This window comes from Salmo trutta, chromosome 12 (genome assembly GCF_901001165.1).
Source record: "Salmo trutta chromosome 12, fSalTru1.1, whole genome shotgun sequence".
In the NCBI taxonomy this organism is placed as follows: domain Eukaryota; kingdom Metazoa; phylum Chordata; class Actinopteri; order Salmoniformes; family Salmonidae; genus Salmo; species Salmo trutta.
In genome coordinates, this window is record NC_042968.1 from 73,749,352 (window position 1) to 73,769,933 (window position 20,582).

General features: G+C 44.9%; 1 protein-coding gene across 7 annotated transcripts in view; it reads left to right on the forward strand.

The window, feature by feature from the left end:
• Positions 1 to 20,582, forward strand: part of LOC115204142 (retinoic acid receptor RXR-alpha-A) — a 161,626-nt gene that overhangs the window by 113,753 nt on the left and 27,291 nt on the right. For 4 of the 7 annotated variants that reach the window (XM_029769492.1, XM_029769494.1, XM_029769487.1 and 1 more), the window contains 3 exons: positions 10,516 to 10,681; positions 11,971 to 12,150; positions 14,949 to 15,133. In XM_029769492.1, the coding sequence (XP_029625352.1) occupies positions 10,516 to 10,681; positions 11,971 to 12,150; positions 14,949 to 15,133 (531 nt within the window). The remainder of the gene's footprint in view (positions 1 to 10,515; positions 10,682 to 11,970; positions 12,151 to 14,948; positions 15,134 to 20,582) is intronic. The other 3 variants (XM_029769488.1, XM_029769490.1, XM_029769489.1) reach the window with 3 other exon arrangements.

Here is a 20,582-nt window from a genome sequence, read left to right on the forward strand (position 1 = left end):
AGTGGGATTTTATGTATTCCTTTGATATGTATTTATGAGCAAAGTCTGTGCTCAGACTCAGTGAAACGAGCCAAGCTAGTCTTAAGCAGGGGCCTCTAATGTCTCCCTTGTTCTTTTCTACTCTTTTCAATGCATGGTGGACGGAGGTTTTTATAGTTCTGTGTGTACTGTAAGTGTACTGTAAGTGCCATCATAGCATATTTAAGCAATAATGTACGCACTCATACACCACACTATGTACGCACTCAATTACGTTGGTAAGCAGTTTATAATAGCAATAAGGCCCGAGGGGGTGTGGTATATGGCCAACATACCATGGCTAAGGGCTGTTCTTATGCACAACGCAACGCGGCGTATATTGGCCATATACCACACCCCCTCAGGCCTTATTGCTATTAGAAACTGCTTACCAACGTAATTAGAACAGTAAAAATACATGTTTTGTCATACCTATGGTGTACCGTCTTTTTGAAGGTGGTCTTCAGCATTCTAGAAGTTAGGAGTCATGCTGTTTGTGTAAATGGTTTATTTTCACTGTAGCGGAGTGCGTACATAGTGTATTTCACTGTGGCATTGAAACCACTGAAATAAGTCTCCCAATCCCACTATAACTAGAGGTGTTGTTACAGAGAGAACAAACTGTTAACTCCTGATTTAAAAATAAATAATTTATTTTCTCCCTGTGCAGAGATCGAGAGAGAGAGAGAGAGAGAGAGAGAGACTGTAAGAATGTTGAAAAGTTCAGACAATACCCTGTGTTTGAATCAGAACTTACAGTCTGGTTTACTGTGAGGAGACATAGATATGGTCCAGTGCAGCTGTGCTGGCACACAGAGGAGAGGAGAATGAGAGGAGAGCAGAGGAGAACGAGAGACGAGGATAGGAAAAGAGAAAGAGAGGAGAAAGAAAGAGGAGAGGATAGGAATAGAGGGAGGAGAAAGAGAAAGCACACTCAGCCAGTCCAGTCAGCATCAGAAAGGAGACAGAATGAACACAGAGAAAGAGAGAGAGAGAGATAGAGAGAGATCAGTTCCATGTGTTGAATGTAAGTTCCATATGTAGAATGTAACAGTCTGGAACACACTAACACCTCAGCTGTGCTCAAGGTACTAATCAAATGTCCCTTACCACCCATTGCATAACATGGGCCATAACATCAGAGCATTTACTGGGCCAGCAGTAAAGCCACACCTTCCACTCAATCAGACACCTGCTACCTTCCACTAAATCAGACACCTGCTACCTTCCACTAAATCAGACACCTGCGACCTTCCACTAAATCAGACACCTGCTACCTTCCACTAAATCAGACACCTGCTACCTTCCACTAAATCAGACACCTGCTACCTTCCACTCAATCAGACACCTGCTACCTTCCACTAAATCAGACACCTGCTACCTTCCACTAAATCAGACACCTGCTACCTTCCACTAAATCAGACACCTGCTACCTTCCACTAAATCACACACCTGCTACCTTCCACTAAATCAGACACCTGCTATCTTCCACTAAATCAGACACCTGCTACCTTCCACTAAATCAGACACCTGCTACCTTCCCCTAATCAGACACCTGCAACCTTCCACTAAATCACACACCTGCTACCTTCCACTAAATCAGACACCTGCAACCTTCCACTAAATCACACACCTGCTCTGGACCTTCTCTCGTTGGGTTAATTCACAGAAGAAGAGTAGCCAGCAGTTAAAGCTTACATTGTTCTGCGTTGGTAGGCCTCTGTCTGGGGTGGAAAGGTAGACCTACATTTTGAAAGTACCATGCCCAGATTCCTAATGACGTCTCAAATTTCATTATTTGCAAACGGGACAGTTTTGTTGCAAACAAGACACACTGATTTGGCATTGGAGAAATATGATAGGCCTATGTGTTTATCTATGTCCATTCTTAGCCAGTCATTTTGGTAATTTTAGAGTTCCCAATGCTACAGTAACACACCTCCCATTCTCTCTCTCACTCTCTCTCTCTTTCTCTCTGTTCATTCTGTCTCCTTTCTGATTCTGACTGGACTGGCTGAGTGTGCTTTCTCTTTCTCCTCTCTCTCTTTCTCCTCTCTTTCTCTTTATCCTTCTCTCCTCTCTTTCTCCTCTCCTCTCTTTCTCCTCTCCTCCTTTTTCCTCTCCTCTCCTTTCCTCTCTTCCTCCTCTCCTCTCTTTCTCTTCTCTGTGTGCCAGCACAGCTGCTCTGGACCATATCTACAGTGCCTTCGGAAAGTATTCAGACCCCTTGACTTTTTCCACATTTTGTTAGGTTACAGCCTAACAAATTGATTGATTTAATCGTTTTTTCCCATCATCAATCTGCACACAATACCCCATAATGACAAAGCAAAAACAGGATTGTAGAATTTTTTGCAAATGTATTAAAAATAAAAAGTATTCTTTGGTATGACGCTACAAGCTTGGCACACCTGTATTTAGGGAGTTTCTCCCATTCTTCTCTGCCGATCCCCTCAAGTTCTGTCAGGTTGGATGGGGAGCTTTGCTGCACAGCTATTTTCAGGTCTCTCCAGAGATGTTCGATCGGGTTCAAGTCCGGGCTCTGGCTGGGCCTCTCAAGGACATTCAGAGACTTGTCCCAAAACCACTCCTGCGTTGTCTTGGCTGTGTGGTTAAGGTCATTGTCCTATTGGAAGGTGAACCTTCGCCCCAGTCTGAGGTCCTGAAGGCTCTGGAGCAGGTTTTCATCAAGGGTCTCTCTGTACTTTGCTCTGTTCATCTTTGCCTTGATCCTGACTAGTCACCCAGTCCCTGCCACTGAAAAACATCCCCACAGCATGATGCTTCCACCACCATGCTTCACCGTAGGAGAACATCCCTGGTCATCCCTACTGCCTCTGATCTGGTGGACTCACTAAACACACATGCTTCATTTGTAAATGATGTGTGAGCGTTGGAGTGTGCCCATGGCTTTCCGTAAATAAAATAAAAAATAAGTAAATTGCGCCATCTGGTTTGCTTAATATAAGGAATTTGAAGTTATTTGTACTTTTAGTTTAGATACTTAAGTATATTTGAGCAATTACATTTACTTTTGATACCTAAGTATATTTAAAACTTTTGATACCTAAGTATATTTTACTCAAGTAATATTTTACTGGGTGCCTTTCACTTGAGTCTTTTTCTATTCATGTATCTTTACTTTTACACAAGTATGGCAATTGGGTACTTTTTCCACCACTGCAAATTTAACATTTTAAATCAAATGTTGCATATGTAAAACATGGACTGTCACGGTTGTCGTAAGGAGGAGCGGACCAAAGTGCAGCGTGTGTGTCGTTCCACATTTTATTTATACTGTGAAACTATGCAAAATATAAATAAACTGAATGACAAAACAACAAACCGTGACGCAGAGGTGAAACATAAACTACTCAAAATGAATCTCCCACAAACCCAGGTGGGACAAACACCAACTTAAATATGACCTCCAATTAGAGACAACGATGACCAGCTGTCTCTAATTGGAGATCATCTCAAACAAAGCCCAACATAGAAATACAAAATTAGAACATAACATAGAAAAAACAAAACTAGAAAACCCCCCTGTCACGCCCTGACCTACTCTACCATAGGAAATAACAGCTTACCATGGTCAGGACGTGACAGTACCACCCCCCCCCCAAAGGTGCAGTCTCCGAATGCAACAAAACAACAAAGAGCTCCGGACTGGGGGACGTCGCTGGAGGCTCCGGACTGGGGGACGTCGCTGGAGGCTCCGGACTGGGGGACGTCGCTGCAGGCTCCGGACTGGGGGACGTCCCTGGAGGCTCCGGACTGGGAACTGTCGCCGAAAGCTCCAGACTGGGAACTCTCACCGGAAGCTCTGGACTGGGAATGTGCACTGGAGGCCTGATGCGTGGGGCTGGCATAGGTGGCACCAGACTAGTAACACGCACCTCAGGGCGAGTGCAGGGAGCAGGAACAGGGCGTACCAGGCTGGATAGACTCACTGGAGGCCGGGTACGTGGGGCCGGCACAGGATATACTGGACCATGGAGGCGCACTGGAGGTCTCGAGCGTAGAGCTGGCACAACCCGTCCTGGCTGGATGCTTACTTTCGCCCGGAAAACACGGGGCGCGGGCACAGGACGCACTGGGCTGTGAATACGCACTGGTGACACAGTGCGCAGCGCCGGCGCAGGATATCCTGGACCGAGAAGGCGAACTGGAGACCGGGAGCGCTGAGCTGGCACCACCCTTCCTGGCTGAATGCTCAACCTAGCTCGGCAAATGCGGGGCGCGGGCACAGATCGCACCGGACTGTGAATGCGCACTGACGACACAGTGCGCATCACCGCATAACACGGTGCTTGCTTCTTCACTTGCTCCCCACGGTAAGCACGGGGAGTTGGCTCAGGTCTCCACCCCATCTCCCCATGTGCCCCCCCCCCTCCCCATGTGCCTCTCGTGCTTCCGTCGTTGCCGTGCTAGTTCCTCGTCTCGTTGCCGCTCTGCTCTCGCTGACTCCACCTCTTCCCATGGGAGGCGATGCCATCCAGCCTCGATTTTCTCCCATGTCCAGGATCCCTTGCCATCCAGAATGTCCTCCCAGGTCCATGTCTCCTGACCACGCTGCTTGGTCCTTATGTGGTGGGAGATTCTGTCACGGTTGTCGTAAGGAGGAGCGGACCAAAGTGCAGCGTGTGTGTCATTCCACATTTTATTTATACTGTGAAACTATGCAATACATAAATAAACTGAATGACAAAAACAACAAACCGTGACACAGAGGTGAAACGTACACTACGCAAAATGAATCTCCCACAAACCCAGGTGGGACAAACACCATCTTAAATATGACCTCCAATTAGAGTCAACGATGACCAGCTGCCTCTAATTGGAGATCATCTCAAACAAAGCCCAACATAGAAATACAAAAACTATAACAACCCAACATAGAAATACAAAACTAGAACATAACAACATAGAAAAAACTAAACTAAAAAAAAAACCTGTCACGCCCTGACCTACTCTACCATAGAAAATAACAGCTTACCATGGTCAGGACGTGACATGGACATTTTCAGAAATAAAATCATGTGATTTTCCACATGTGAAATCATGTGGTTTTTCCCGTAAGGGAGAGCATTGAGCAATCTCACAAATGTTCCATTAAATTACAGACAAACGTTTCACTTGTGTTTGCTAGAGAACATTAGCCATCGACAAACTGACACCATCAGACACCCAGAAGGGGTAATGTGTCAACATTCTGCACCTCGACTAACCTGTAACCCTGCACATTGACTCAGTACCGGCACCCCATATATATAGTCTCATTATTGTTATTTTATTGTGTTACTTTTTATTTTATTTTTTACTTTTGTTTATTAGTAAATATTTTCTTAACTCTATTTCTTGAACTGTATTGTTGGTTAAGGGCTTGTAAGTAAGCATTTCACGGTAAGGTGAGGCCTGTTGTATTCAGCGCATGTGACAAATAAAATATTGATTTGATGATCATCCAGGGATTTTCCCCAGTGATGGTAGACTCCACTTACACATGCCTGGTTGTGCCCCTCTCTTGTATGTGTGTGTGGCGGTGGTGGTGGTGGTAGTGGGGAGGGGGTTGTATTCTATTTCCAGACCCAGGACTGAGCCCCTTTAATCCCCCCACCATCCATGCACTGCCCTGGGAAAGAGAGAAGCACTGGAGAGAGAGACCCCCAGCCCACCCCGGCATGGAGAGCAGTGTAACTGTGGACAGATTGAGTTGCAGGTTCACTGAAAATAGATTAGGAGAGGAATAGTCTTTTCTGTCAGACAATCTCAGATGAGGAGACAGGCTTTTTTGTGCTGCTGGAGAAAAGAGGAGACATCAACGTTAAGTTGAGGTAGGAACTCAATATTGTGCATGTCTGTGTGTCTGGGGTTTAAGTTTAGTTTAATTTGAAGTTTAAGTGATAAACAATACAGATACAAACAAATAAAGAAAGTGTGCAGGTGTGTGCGTGGGTGGGTGTGTGCGTGCGGGTGTGTTAATAAACCAAAGATGTGCTCATAGTTGCATGTTCCTTGAGAAAATACAGCACTCAGTCTGTCATCAATTACTATGCACTGACAGTCTATATGAATGCACTGACAGTCTGTATGAATGCACTGACAGCCTGTATGAATGCACTGACAGTCTATATGAATGCACTGACAGTCTATATGAATGCACTGATAGTCTATATGAATGCACTGACAGTCTATATGAATGCACTGACAGTCTGTATACAGGACCGATAGCAACTTAAACTGAATCTGCTTTCTACTATTTAGTGAGAAGCAGGACATAGGCAGGTAAATTTTTTGTACAGACAAGTCAATATTTTTTATGTTAACAGTAAAAAAAAGAGGACCCAGAATCGACCCCTGCGGGACTGTAACGGCTGTCGTAGAGAGGGGACCAAAGCGCAGCGTGTTGAGTGCTCATGATGATACTTTATTATAACTCAAAATACTGAAGCAAAATAACAAAGAGAAAAACGACAGCGGACAGTTCTGTCAGGTACAGAGACTAAACAGAAAATAACTGCCCGCTAACACAGGTGAAAAAAAACCCTACTTAAGTATGATCTCCAATTAGAGACAACAAGGACCAGCTGGCTCCAATTGGAGATCATCCCAAAAACAACAACATAGAAATAGAAAACTAGAACTTAAACATAGAAATACAAAACATAGAAAACACAAAACACCCCCTGTCACGCCCTGACCTACTCTACCATAGAAAAATCACATCTTACTATGGTCAGGGCGTGACAGACAGTACCCCCCCCCCCAAAGGTGCAGACTCCGAATGCCACTAAAAGAAACAAACAAAAACAAAAGGGAGGGTTGGGTGGGTAACTCCTATCTATGGCGGCTCTAGTGCAGTCCACATAACCTCATCCTCCAGCAGAGGAGGCGGCTCCAGTTCGGGGCGTAACCCCCGCTCCACCCGCTGATCCCTCTGCTTTAGTACCACCGGACCGTGGATCGTCGGAGGAGGAACCGGACTGTAGATCATCGCTGAAGACTCTGGGCTGCAGGCCGTCGCTGAAGACTCCGGGCTGCAGGCCGTCGCTGGAGGCTCCGGGCTGGGGAGCGTCGCTGGAGGCTCCGGACTGGGGAGCGTCGCTGGAGGCTCCGGACTGGGGAGCGTCGCTGGAGGCTCCGGACTGGGGAGCGTCGCTGGAAGCTCCGGACTGGGGAGCGTCGCTGGTGGCTCCGGACTGGGGAGCGTCGCTGGTGGCTCCGGACTTGGGAGCGTCGCTGGAGGCTCCGGGCTGGGGAGGCGCACTGGAGGCCTGATGCGTGGGACCGGTACAGGTGGCACCGGGCTGAAGACACGCACCTCAGGGCGAGTGCGGAGAGGAGGCACAGGACGTACCGGGCTGTTGAGACGTATAGGAGACCTGGTGTGTATAGCCGGTATCACTTGTTCCGGAACTTCCACACACTTCTCAGGACGAGTACGGGGAGCTGACTCAGGTGGCACCAAACTGACGACACGTTCCTTTGGAAAAAACTTGTGCGTCCTCCACCACCTCAATAACTCTCCCATTTCCCCCTTCTCCAAATTTTCCCTCTTCTTCCGGATTGGCTCTGGTTTGCTCCTCGGCTCTGCCGACTGCTCCATGTGCCCCCCCAAAAAATGATCTTTGGGTTTCTGTAGCCTCTCGTGCCTCCCCGGCAGGCTTCTATATCTGTCCAGTCCTTGGCTCCAAGTCCAGTTTACCCTCTCTAGCCTCTCCTCCAGAGACCAGGAATCCATCTCCTCCCGGGCATGCTGCTTGATCCAGTTGTGGTGGGCAGTTCTGTAATGGCTGTCGTAGAGAGGGGACCAGCGTGTTGAGTGCGTGTTGAGTGCTCACGATGATACTTTATTATAACTCAAAATACTGAAGCAAAATAACAAAGCGAAGACACGACAGCGCACAGTTTTGTCAGGTACAGAGACTAAACAGAAAATAACTGCCCACAAACACAGGTGAAAAAAAAACTATTTAAGTATGATCTCCAATTAGAGACAACGAGGACCAGCTGCATCCAATTGGAGACCATCCCCCCCCAAAAAAAACATAGAAATAGAAACCTAGAACTTAAACATATAAATACAAAACATAGATAACACAAAACATCCCCTGTCACGCCCTGACCTACTCTACCATAGAAAATCACATCTTACTATGGTCAGGACGTGACAGGGACACATTTCGTAATATCAAGGAAACCTGATTTAACACCATCAGTAGATATACATTGAGTTCTATCTATGTAAATGAAGTAGTGCATATCTGAATTATGGCACTACACATGACGTCTTCAATGTCATCTATTGTCTTTGTAGCATAAGCTCAATAATACACATTTGATCAATTTCTATAGCCTTGAGTTTCAGTCGCAATATGACAATGATTAAATTAGAGCCGATTTCTGCCAAGAAGGAAGTCAGTCCAATCAGATTGTTTGTGTGTGTGTAGATGTGTGCACATGTATGTGAACATGTGTGAAAGCATGTACAGTATAAGTGTACAGTATGTATGAGGAGGCTTTGGTAGTTTGCTGCCGCTCATTTGACCCTTGGTGTGGGGGTGTCCTATGTGTACAGCATAGCTAAATCAAGTGGGTGTGTGCGGCCTGTCAACATACCACTGTACATCTGTGTGTGCCCTGTGGCCATGTCAGAAAGAAAGGGGATATGTTTGTCTTTGTGTATAGTTAATGTGGAAACATGGACAGTATACTAATTAGTCCTTGACAGCGCTTTGGAAACTCACCTGAAGAAGGGTTCGAAAGGCTAGCATGAACTGCAGCGTCGTGTTATTTTCATCATTATATCTTGAATACAACCTGTTTCTTTCATCTTCTTCTCTCTCACTCTACAAACACTGTCTGTGTTTCTATGCCATAAGCTATTTAGTGTGATTAGCATTTGCTCTGTTAGACATGTGTCTTTACAGTGTGCAGTAACTCAATTAAGACATATGCTAGCTAGCTAGGACATGTGAACCCACAGTATCCCCTGTACCCCAGTCTAGCAAGTCTCCCCGTCTGGCATACACGTCAACACCAGGATAGGTTTTGATTGTGAAAGGATGGAATTGTTGTTGTTAAAGAAATACATCACTTGGTAATAACACAGTAATATGACCACTGTCATGCTGTTTATATACTATTTTTTGTTGGCTGTAGAATCTATAGAGTTCTTAAATGTTTCCATTAAAAAAATCTGCACATTCAGTCCCTTTCATTTCCAGTTATTCCAAAGTGAATTATTTGTACTTTTGCTTCTATTTTGGTCATTTTGACATCATGGTTTTTAGAGCATGCTGACACAGACATGGCTCTGTTTTTTCCATAGCTGTACAAATGTTTGGCTAGCTAGCTAGTTCTGCCTATATCAATGAATTATTGTTAAGTGGTAATTGAGCTTCTTAGTAACTCCACTATAACAGCACAGCATAGTTGATTAGTGTCTCTTAGTTCTCCATGTGAAGCTACACAGTTGGAGACGGGGTTTTCACATAAACATTATTGAAGCTCAGTTTCACAGCAGAGCTGAGTGCACTGTAGGGATGGGTGTTTGAACTTTTAATTCCTTACTTTTATTTCCATTAGTGATCTTTCACTTCACTTGCTACACATGGAGATATTTGCCCATTTGATTGGCCAACAAAAACAACAAACTATAATCTTTGGTGAAGGCTACCTGTCTTTTTTGGGGGGCGCACCACATGTAAACTACATTCAAAAGTTTATTGTTTTATTAAATTAAGAATTTCGAATGTCATGGTATATCCTTGTGTGTAACAATGTCACATGGATATTTTAATTAAATTTAGAAAAAATATTTTCATTGTTAAAATAGACAAATATTTTGGCCGTAAAAAATGAATAGTCACACATGATCAACAACTAACGTACGTTTGGATATTGTGATATTGAAATAACCGTGCCCCTTCCTAATGAACTGGAGGAGAACCTTTCAAGTTCTTACTTAGAACACTCTCTCTTGCTAAAACAAACGCTGGCCCTTTATTCTGCTGTACTGCTAAATGTTGCATTGAAGTTATGCTAGCGCTGAGCATTTGGAGGCTAGGGGGATTGTTGAGAGCATGAATGAAAGAACTCCTCGGGTTAAGTGGTGCAGGATCTAGCAGCGCCAGGTTTTAGATATGAAACACAGGCAGGGGAGTAGAGGGAGAAGGCCTGCTCGGCTGCTACTGGAACTACAGCCAAACTGTAGTTAGCTTAAACCTCCCAATCAGCTCAGCTGCATGGATACATACTCAGCCATTTCTGTTTTCCATGTTCTGAGGTCTACTCTCCCTAGTCTATGCCTAATCTTGCTGTAATCATTATCTTGCTGAAAACAGAGCTGCCCCTGGTTGATGACGTAAAGTAACCACACTGCATCACATTGCCATTTCAGCTGTGTAATCTGATGAAATGTGTGGATGACATTCTGAGTGTCAGTGTCAGAGTGGCGTTGTGACCTGTCTGTTCCTGTGTTTGTGTGTGTTGATGTTCCAGCTGAACTCCCAGATGAACTCGGTCAGCAGCTCGGAGGACATCAAGCCCCCGCTGGGTCTCAACGGGGTGATGAAGGTGCCAGCCCAGCCCTCGCCGGGGTGCATGCCTCTCTCCCTCACCAAACACATCTGTGCCATCTGCGGAGACCGCTCCTCAGGTACAGTAGGTGCCCTAAGGTTACAGTCATACATGCACCCAAACACACACACCACTGACACGTCTGTGTTATCTGTGGCGACTACAGTAACACCATGGTCATCACCATTTCACGTGAGTCCACACACACACACACACACACACACACACACACACACACATACACACACACACACACACACACACACACACTGAAAGCCTGACTCATATAGGCCGTAGATCCTTAACACACCTCATACTTTCTCTTAGCTGGGTTAACGAGGAATGAAAGCGGCTGTGGTGTCTGCAGCATCAGGGAGAGGAAGTGTTTTACTCTACTGCACTTTGCCTCGTATCAGACAGGATGTGGAGGAGATGGTTAATATCAGACAGAATATCAGACAGGATGTGGAGGAGATGGTTAATATCAGACAGAATATCAGACAGGATGTGGAGGAGATGGTTAATATCAGACAGAATATCAGACAGGATGTGGAGGAGATGGTTAATATCAGACAGAATATGAGACAGAATATCAGACAGGATGTGGAGGAGATGGTTAATATCAGATAGAATATCAGACAGGATGTGGAGGAGATGGTTAATATCAGACAGAATATCAGACAGGATGTGGAGGAGATAGTTCATATCAGACACTATATCAGCCAGGATGTGGAGGAGATGGTTAATATCAGACAGAATATCAGACATAATATCAGACAGGATGTGGAGGAGATGGTTCATATCAGACAGAATATCAGACAGGATGTGGAGGTGATGGTTAATATCAGACAGAATATCAGACAGGATGTGGAGGAGATGGTTCATATCAGACACTATATCAGCCAGGATGTGGAGGAGATGGTTAATATCAGACAGAATATCAGACAGGATGTGGAGGAGATGGTTAATATCAGACAGAATATCAGACAGGATGTGGAGGAGATGGTTCATATCAGACAGAATATCAGACAGGATGTGGAGGAGATGGTTAATATCAGACAGAATATCAGACAGGATGTGGAGGAGATGGTTGATATCAGACAGATATCAGACAGACGCTTAGAGGTTAGTGATCTTCACAAACGCTGTTCATCAGGACAGCACAATGTCATAACATAGTTACATACATTACGCTTATAGTCACCATTTTCACCCCTCTGTTATTGTCCAAACAGTATGTAATCAATTTCATTTTTCCTTTATTATCCCCAATAAGAAACAGGATGTGTGTGTGGGAAATGTGTCTTAAATGTCTAATAGCCACTCTCTATGTACTTTTTAAAGTTACAATGACGTGTCTGTCCCCAGGTAAACATTATGGAGTGTACAGCTGTGAGGGCTGTAAAGGCTTCTTCAAGAGGACAGTGCGGAAGGACCTGACCTACACCTGCCGAGACAACAAGGACTGTCTAATCGACAAGCGCCAGCGCAACCGCTGCCAGTACTGTCGCTACCAGAAGTGTCTGGCCTGTGGAATGAAGAGAGAAGGTACAGCACATGCCGTTGAGGATAAAGGCCTAGTTACCCTCTCTCTCTGCCTGTCTGTACTATCTCTCCCTCTCTCTCTGTCTGTCATTCTATCTCTCCCTCTCTCTCTCTCTCTCTCTCTCTCCCTCTCTCTGTCTGTCTTTATATCTATCTCTCTCTCTCTCCCCCCCCCTCTCTCTCTCTCTCTCTCTCTCTTTGCCTGTACTCTGGCTGTCTTTATCTCTCTCTCTCTCTCTCTCTCTCTCTCTCTCTCTCCCTCCCTCCCTCCCTCCCTCCCTCCCTCCCTCCCTCCCTCCCTCGCTCTGTCTGTCTGTCTGTCTGTCTGTCTGTCTGTCTGTCTGTCTGTCTGTCTGTCTGTCTGTCTGTCTGTCTGTATCTCTCTCTCTCTATCTGCCTGTCTTTATCTCTCTCTCCCTCTCTTTTTATCTCTCTCTCTGTCTATCTTTCTCTATCTCTCTCTCTATCCCTCTCCCTCTCTCACACACACACACACACACACGCACGCATGCACGCACACACACACACACACACACACAGAATCACTTCAACCTTCCCTCTGTGTCAGGAATCATTCAGCTCCTCATGTCGAGAACTTGAAGTGTGTTGAGATCACTTGTGTGATAATGAGAGCTCAACTCATCTGCCTCTTCATTACTATTGAATGAGGAACAGTAATTGCAGAGGACTCACATTGTGCATGTAGAATTACTGACTTCCTCAGAGGCGTTCAAGATTGAAATAAGCAGGTAATGGAAAATGGAAGTCTTTATTACAGGTGATTCATATCAGGGCTCTTTCATTGACAAGACTAGCTTGAGAATGTTTCAGTGATTGGTAGCCTTCATAGGCAGACCTATTCATGATGAAGAATTTCTGATTTCACTTGAAGAGCACTGATTTACCACAAGAGAGGGAGAGCAGGTAGGAGAAGGAAGGGAGGAGAGAGAGAGAGAACGAGAGAGAAAATGGAAGAAGTTGTTTTAGCACTTCATAAGAGAGGAGGACATTAGCACTCTTAGCACAGTTGTTCACACTTCCTGTAGGAAGCAGAGAGTGGATGACACACTAGCTCTCTCCATCAGAACCTCGTCATCACTCTCTAAGGTGAAATATTGATCTGGAATACTATTTTAACTCATCAGTCATTAAATATTATGGCTTTAGAGACAGAATGTGGTATTCCAGTTATTAAGGTTCATAATCTGAAGCACACAGTCCCCTTCCATATCAGAAATCACTTTATGTTATTCTAGGATCAGCTTTCCCTGTTCTGAATATGAACCACTGCACCAGGCAAAAACAATACAAAACTGATCCTAGACCAACATGCAGATGTTCAGCCCACCCTTAACCAATGAGTATCAGACGCAGACCAAAACCAAAGCAAAGGAAAGAGAAAACAAGAGAGTCTATGATAAGTAGATAAGAGCTTTTCTTTCTCGGCCCAATTTGTCTTGACCTCAGCATGCACCCCTCATCCCTCCCTCCCTCCCCCCATTCACTCTTATTTATATCATCATAGGGCTCAACCTCCGTTCAAGGATATTATCATTTACTGCCTTTCACCTCACTCTGCGCTGCCTAAGCCCCCCTGTACCCTGAGGCAGGGGGAGAACAAGGCAGCGGTAGTCCAAAAGGCTGAGCGAATCCGCAGAAAAACAGGATTAAATGAATTGATGCTCTCCCAGTCAGGGGAAGGGGGAAATAAAGCTAACATGATTTCAGCCCTCCTCACCTCTCTCTGACTCCAGCACAACTATTCTACCCTTGGGCTGACCTCCACCGCCAGACAGCAGTTCCTCTAAAGTGGGGCCCCTCATCCCTCCCTCCTCCTCCCCTCCTCTTCTCTCCCTGTTTTCCCCTTCCCAGAACCCCCACCCCTGTGATTCAGCACTTGGAATAGGAAGGAAGAAGAAAGAAAAGAAAGAATATGAAGTGTCGTCATTTGTGTGTGTGTGTGTGTGTGTGTGTGTGTGTGTGTGTGTGTGTGCAGATGTGTGTGTAGATGTGTGTGTGTGTGTGCGTGTGTGTGTGTTTGTAGATGTGGTTGTGTGGGGGAGTGTTTACGTTTATTGGGAAGAGGAGAGGGAAGAAATGGGTTGAAACCCAGAGGCAGCGCACAGCAACTGCCTCCCCTTACAGTCTCATATGAACACACATACGCCTCTCTGGGTGGAGGTGCGGTTAGGGTTGCCTCGGCCACAGTGAGCCTCGGTGTCTGCTCAGCACACAAACCACTTCCTGTGTCTCCCTGCCAAGCCAATCACACAGCAGATCCAACAAGGCCCCGCTTTACACAGAGACTTAGTGAGACTGTTATTTACTGGACAGACTAAAAACAACATTATTTTACACAAAGACCCCATTGATGTGTGTGTCTGTGCGCCAGTCAGTCTGTCAAAGTCATTCTGTCACAGTGTCTGTGGTAAACATGCAGGGCGTAAATGAGGACTCATACCACATCCATTATTAATGTGTCAATATATGGTGGTCATGAAAGGAGCTTGTTGTTTGTTATTGTGCTCTACATTGAGACACAGCAGAAGAGAGGGTCCTTGTATGAAGCGTTTGTATATGTTGTGTCTACACTCTACTGTATTTCCTGTCATGTCTCTATTCATGTGTCCTGTAATTATGGGGACTCACATATTTCAGTGTAGATCTGTTACCTCGGTCTTTATATCAGACTTAATGTAATAATAATGATACACACACACTATTTACATATGTACACACACACACGCACAAACACCGCACACACTAGACAACACCGCAGCAGCAGTAGTGACCGGAACCAGTTTTGTTACACACAGCCGTCCAGGAGGAGCGCCAGCGGGCCAAAGAGCGCAGCGAGAACGAGGTGGAGTCCACCAGCAGCGTCAACGAGGACATGCCCGTGGAGAAGATCCTGGAGGCCGAGCTCGCTGTGGAACCCAAGACAGAGACCTACATCGAGACCAACCTGGGCATGCCATCCAACTCGGTGAGTCACTACACCGTATGTACTGTTCACCCTGTACTCTGTCCTGAAGAGCAGGAGCCGTTTACACACACACATACAGTGCATTCGGAAAGTATTCAGACCGCTTGACTTTTTCCACATTTTGTTACGTTACAGCCTTATTCTAAAATGGATTAAATAAAAAAAAATCCCCCTCAATCTACACACAATACCCCATAATGACAAAGTGAAAACAGGTTATTAGAAGTGTTTGGAAATACCATATTTACTCAAGTGTTCAGACCCTTTCAGACCCGCGAAATTGAGCTCAGGTGCTTCTTGTTTCCATTGATCATCCTTCAGATGTTTCTACAACTTGATTGGAGTCCACCTGTGGTAAATTCAATTGATTGGACATGATTTGGAAAGGCACACATCTGTCAATGTAAGGTCCCACAGTTGACAGTGCATGTCAGAGCAAAAACCAACCCCGGGGTCGAAGGAATTGTCCGTAGAGCTTCAAGACAGGATTATGTCGAGGCACAGATCTGAGGAATGGTAACAAAACATTTCTGCAGCATTGAAGGTCCCAAAGAACACAGTGGCCTCCCTCATTCTTAAATGGAAGAAGTTTGGAACCACCAAGACACTTCCTAGAGCTGGCTGCCCAGCCAAACTGGGCTATCGGGGGAGAGGAGCCTTGGTCAGGGAGGTGACACTGACAGAGCTCTAGAGTTCCTCTGTGGAGAGGGGAGAACTTTCCAGAAGGACAACCATCTCTGCAGCACTCCACCAATCAGGCCTTTATGGTAGAGTGGCCAGACAGAAGCGACTCCTCAGTAAAATGCACATGACAGCCCCCTTGGAGTTTGCCAAAAGGCACCTAAAGACTCTCAGACAATGAGAAACAAGATTCTCTGGTCTGTTGAAACCAAGATTGAACTCTTTGGCTTGAATGCCAAGCGTTACGTCTGCAGGAGACCTGGCACCATCTCTATGATGAAGCATGGTGGTGGCAGCATCATGCTGTGGGGATGTTTTTCAGCGGCATGGACTGGGAGACTAGTCAGGATCGAGGGAAAGATGAATGGAGCAAAGTACTTAGAGATCCTTGATGAAAACCTGCTCCAGAGCGCTCAGGACCTCAGACTGGGGTGAAGGTCCACCTTCCAACAGGACAATGACCCTAAGCACACAGCCAAGACAATGCAGGAGTGGCTTCGGGACGTCTCTGAATGCCCTTGAGTGTAGAATTGCGGGAAATTACCTTTAAAACTGCAAAATGTTCTCTCCGCCAACAAGAGGGGTATAAACAGTTTGGGGTCACATGGGTTGCGAGGTGGGGGTTTGTTACTACGCCGATAAAGGACGATATCCATCTGGACCTTTGCCACTTAGGAAATTTGTGTCACCAGACCTTCTCAAATAGTACTTGAGTACCCTTGCACTAGACTCTGTCTGGCTCAACCGTGAATAATACAACAGACTAAGGAATTAACATGGTCCATGCTAGAGGTTGACCAATTAATCGGAATGGCCGATTAATTAGGGCTGATTTCAAGTTTTCATAACAATCGGAAATCGGTATTTTTGTACGCCGATTTGGCCGATTTTCATTAAAAAAAAATAATTGTTAGACCTTTATTTAACTAGGCAAGTCAGTTAAGAACACATTCTTATTTTCAATGACGGCCTAGGAACGGTGGGTTAACTGCCTTGTTCAGGGGCAGAAAGACAGATTTTTACCTTGTCAGCTCAGGGATTCAATCTTGCAACCTTACGGTTAACTAGTCCAACGCTCTAACCACCTGCTTTACATTGCACTCCACGAGGTTACGCGAATGCAGTAAGAAGCTAAGGTAAGTTGCTAGCTAGCATTAAAATATCTTATAAAAAACAATCAATCAATCATAATCACTAGTTCACTACACATGGTTGATGATATTACTAGTTTATCTAGCCTGTCCTGCGTTGCATATAATCGCTTAGGTACACGTTGCTCCAACCATAAACATCAATGCCTTTCTTAAAATCAATACACAGAAGTATATATTTTTAAACCTGCATATTTAGCTAAATGAAATCCAGGTTAGCAGGCAATATTAACCAGGTGAAATTGTGTCATTTTGCGTTCATTGCACGCAGTCAGGGTATATGCAACACTTTGGGTCATTTGTCAGAATTTTACGTAATTATGACATAACACTGAAGGTTGTGCAATGTAACAGGAATAACGTTTTGTTTCGAGATGATAGTTTCCGGATTCGACCATATTAATGACCTAAGGCTCTTATTTCTGTGTGTTTATTATATTATAATTAAGTCTATGATTTGATAGAGCAGTCTGACTGAGCGATGGTAGGCATCAGCAGGCTCTTAAGCATTCATTCAAAATAGCACTTTCGTGCATTTTGCCAGAAGCCCTTCGCAATGCATTGCGCTGTTTATGACTTCAAGCCTATCAACTCCTGAGATTAGGCTGGTGTAACCCATGTGAAATGGCTAGCTAGTTAGCCGGGTGCGCGCTAATAGCGTTTCAAACGTCACTCGCTCTGAGACTTGGAGTAGTTTTTTCCCTTGCTCTACATGGGTAACGCTGCTTCGAGGGTGGCTGTTGTCGATGTGTTCCTGGTTCAAGCCCAGGTAGGAGCGAGGAGAGGGACGGAAGCTATATTGTTACACTGGCAATACTAAAGTGCCTATAAGAACATCCAATAGTCAAAGGTATATGAAATACAAATCGTATAGAGAGAAATAGTCCTATAATTCCTATAATAACTCCATCCTAAAACATCTTACCTGGGAATATTGAAGACTTATGTTAAAAGGAACCACCACCACCATATGTTCTCATGTTCTGAGCAAGGAACTTAAACGTTAGCTTTTTTACATGGCACATATTGCACTTTTACTTTCTTCTCCAACACTTTGTTTTTGCATTATTTAAATCAAATTGAACATGTTTCATTATTTATTTGAGGCTAAATTGATTTTATTGATGTATTATATTAAGTTAAAATAAGTGTTCATTCAGTATTGTAATTTTCATTATTACAAATAAATAAAGAAATAAAAAATCAGCCGATTAATCAGTATCGGCCTTTTTTTGTCCTGCAATAATCGGTATCGGTATCGGCGTTGAAAAATCATAATCGGTCGACCTCTAGTCCACGCACACCCGCACAGTCGTGGAGAGGGCAGTGCAGCGCCTCTTCCCCCTCAGGAGGCTGAAAAGATTTGGCATGGGCCCTCAGATCCTCAAAAAGTTCTACAGCTGCACCATCGAGAGCATCTTGACTAGCTGCATCACGCTTGGTATAGCAAATGCACGTCACTTGTTCTTGACCACAAAATGCTACAGAAGGTGGTGTGGACAGACCAGTACATGACTGGTGCCGAGCTCCCTGCCATCCAGGACCTCTATGTCAGAGGAAGGCACGAAAAATTGCCAAAGACTCCAGCCAACTTAGCCATAGACTGTTCACTCTGCTACCGTTCGGCAAACTGTATCGGAGCATCGGCTCTTGGACCAACAAGCTCCGAGACAGCTTCTACCCCAAGCCATATGTAAGACTGCTAAATAGCCAGACTGCTAAATAGTAAATTAATGGTACCCAAACAATCTGCACTGACTCTATCTTGCACTGACCCTATGTACACTAGACTTCATACACACACAACATATAAACACTCACTCATACACACTACATTGACACTCCCACAGAAAACCCACACACATTCATATACACTACATATGCACATACACACATAACACACACACATACCGACACAACACAAACACACGTACATATGCATTACACACACACACACACACACACACACACACACACACACACACACACACACACTAACACACACACACACACATTCATATTATTATCTATCCTGATGCCTAGTCACTTTACCCTGTCTTCACGTATGTACCTCAAATACCTCGTGTACGTACGGTGTATTCGGAAAGTATTCAGACCCCTTGACTTTTTCCACATTTTGTTACATTACAGCCTTATTCTAAAATGTATTTCAATGTTTTTTTCCCCTCATCAATCTATGCACAATACCTCATAATGATAAAGCAAAAACAGGTTTTTAGAAAATTTTGCAAATATAACTGAAATATCACATTTACATAAGTATACAGACCCTTTACTCAGTACATTGTTGAAGCATCTTTGGCAGCGAGTACAGCCTCTTCTTTGGTATGACGCTACAAGCTTGGCACACCTGTATTTGGGGAGTTTCTCCCATTCTTCTCTGCAGATCCTCTCAAGCTCTGTCAGGTTGGATGGGGAGCGTCTCTGCACAGCTATTTCAGGTTTCTCCAGAGACGTTTGATTGGGTTCAATACAGGGCTCTGGCTGGACCACTCAAGGACATTCAGAGACGTGTCCCGAAGCCACTCCTGCGTTGTCTTGGCTGTGTGCTTAGGGTCGTTGTTCTGTTGGAAGGTGAATTTTCGCCCCAGTCTGAGATCCTGTGCGCTCTGGAGCAAGTTTTTATCTCTCTGTAATTTGCTCCATTCATCTTTCCCTCGATCCTGACTAGTCTCCCAGTCCTTGCCATTGAAAAACGTCCCCAAACATGATGCTGCCACCACCATGCTTCATCATAGGGATGGTGCCAGGTTTCCTCCAGACGTGATGCTTGGCATTCAGGCCAAAGAGTTCAATCTCGGTTTCATCAGACCAGAGAATCTTGTTCCTCGTGGTCGGAGAGTCCTTTAGGTGACTTTTGGCAAACTCCAAGTGGGCTTTCATGTGCCTTACTGAGGAGTGGCTTCCATCTGGCCACTCTACCATAAAGGCCTGATTGGTGGGGTGCTGCAGAGATGGTTGTCCTTCTGGAAGGTTCTCCCATCTTCACAGAGGAACTCTGGAGCTCTTTCAGAGTGACCATCGGGTTCTTGGTCACCTCCCTGATCAAGGCCCTTCTCCCCCGATTGCTCAGTTTGGCCGGGCAGCCTGCTTTATTAAACGTCTTGGTGGTTCCAAACTTCTTCCATTTAGGAATGATGGAGACCACTGTGTTGTTGGGGACCTTCAGTGCTGCAGACATGTTTTGATACCACTCAAATCTGTGCCTTGACTCAATCTTGGCTCGGAGCTCTACGGACAATTCCTTTGACCTCATGGGTTGGTCTTTGCTCTGTGGGACCTTAAGTGTGTGCCTTTCCAAATCATGTCCAATCAATTGAATTTACCACAGGTGGACTCCAATCAACTTGTAGAAACATCTCAAGGATGATCAATGGAAACAGGATGCACCTGAGCTCAATTTCAAGTCCCATAGCAAAGGGTTTGAATTCTTATGTAAATAAGGTATTTATGTTTTTTATCGTTAATAAATTAGCAACAAGTCAAGGGTCTGAATACTTTCCAAATGCACTGTATCTAGCTCAAATACCTCGCACCTTTGTCCATTGCTCTGGTACTGGTACTCCCTTTATATAACTCCACTCTTGTGTATTTTG